This window comes from Suricata suricatta, chromosome 16, assembly GCF_006229205.1.
Source record: "Suricata suricatta isolate VVHF042 chromosome 16, meerkat_22Aug2017_6uvM2_HiC, whole genome shotgun sequence".
Taxonomy (NCBI): Eukaryota; Metazoa; Chordata; class Mammalia; order Carnivora; family Herpestidae; genus Suricata; species Suricata suricatta.
Genome location: NC_043715.1, coordinates 49,449,544 through 49,451,144, shown reverse-complemented (window position 1 = coordinate 49,451,144; position 1,601 = coordinate 49,449,544). Strand labels below are relative to the sequence as shown.

Here is a 1,601-nt window from a genome sequence, read left to right as displayed (position 1 = left end):
GCGGCCGTCCCCGAGCCCCGGCGGCCCGGGGTCCGGGGCCCGTCCCGTCCCCGTCAGCCCCTCAGCGCCGTCTCCTCTATGGCTGCGCGGGCAGCGACTCGGAGTGCTCTGCCGGGCGCCTGGGGCCGCTGGGACGCCGGGGGCCCACCGGCGGCGTCGGCGGTGGCTATGGGGAGAGCGAATCGAGCGCCAGCGACGGGGAGTCGCCTGCCTTCAGCTCCGCATCCAGCGACTCAGACGGCAGCGGTGGCCTGGTGTGGCCGCAGCAACTGGTGGCAGCCACCGCAGCCTCTGGGGCAGGGGGTGGGGCAGGCAGTGGGGCCCCCGCGGGCCCCGCCAAAGTCTTTGTGAAGATCAAGGCTTCCCACGCACTCAAGAAAAAGATACTACGTTTCCGTTCGGGTTCTCTCAAGGTCATGACTACAGTGTGAGTTTGGGGGTTTGCTTGGGCTTCCCCTTCATGGCCTCTGCACCACCACACTCCCAATCACTGCCCCTTCCGTACCTCCCTTCCAAAGACCACCATTTTCTCGGCTTCCAAAGACCCTTCCTCACTGCAGTCTTGGTTGAAAAGGCTCCCCCTCCACCATAGGGAGGACTGGGGGAGGAGCCCTGTTTGACCCAGTTCAGCTGCTGGCTCTGCAGCCTTTGGGCAAGAAAGTTCCCTTTGTCTGGACCTCACTTTCCCTCATCTGTACTATGGCTGTAATATGGTATGCAGAAGGGGTCATTCAGCTTGAATTTCCCCATTTTAGTCTAGACACTTAGTCCGTTTGTTCCCGTTCACTTCCGTCATCGAACCCTCCTACTCCTCCTTTCCATGCCCAGATATGGTGTCCCCCCCCCATTCACAAAGTGCCCCCGTCCATGTCCCTGGATTCTTAAGATATCCCCTTGGCACCGTGGTCTCTACTCTGTCTGACCCAGGTGGTGCCTGCAGAGTGCCCTGGACAAGGAAGGAGCACTGACTTTGGGGTTTTGAGGGTCAAGTAGGACGTGGTAACACCTGGGAAGAAAGACTCTTTTCACCTCTATCCCCGGACAGTTATGGAGGATTAGGAGGTAGAAGAGGGGAAGGAAGATGGCTTCTATCTCATGCCCCCCCCCATCTCCCCCCTCCCAGAGGGAGTGGGGAGAGCCCTGGATGGAGAGCCCTGGATGACCCTCAGCTGTTCCAATCTAGTATTTTTTTTTCTTTTTTAAAATTACTGTATTTATTATGACGATGGTGACTCCCCAGTGCACAGGGGGGCCGGATTCTGTGTGTTTCTCTAACCTCTTTGTAAATAAATGCACACTGTTACATATGTGGAGGACTCTCCTTCTGTGACTTTCCTCTGGACTAACATTTCGTGAGCAACTACTGTTTGCCTTGAATATAGAAGTGTCTAGGGCCGGGCAGCCGATCTCAGGGAGGGTCTCAACCTGGTTTTCCCACCATTGGCTATTTTACGACAATTAATCTGACCTGTGATTGAGTTGTGTTTGGTCATAAACATGGTTTCATAAAAATATAAGTAAAGGGACAACCTAAATTTCTTTTCTCAGAAATCATCATAGTCAGTGTGATGTGTATCCTTGAACGTTTCCCTTTATGTGTT

At 55.0% G+C, this 1,601-nt stretch overlaps 1 protein-coding gene across 1 annotated transcript in view; it reads left to right on the top strand.

The window, feature by feature from the left end:
- DACT3 (dishevelled binding antagonist of beta catenin 3) overlaps positions 1-1,307 on the top strand; it is an 8,650-nt gene extending 7,343 nt beyond the window's left edge. The window contains exon 5 of the mRNA XM_029924324.1: positions 8-1,307. Within this exon, the coding sequence (XP_029780184.1) occupies positions 8-431 (424 nt within the window). The 3' untranslated portion in view covers positions 432-1,307. The remainder of the gene's footprint in view (positions 1-7) is intronic.
- Positions 1,308-1,601: the final 294 nt, after the last annotated feature.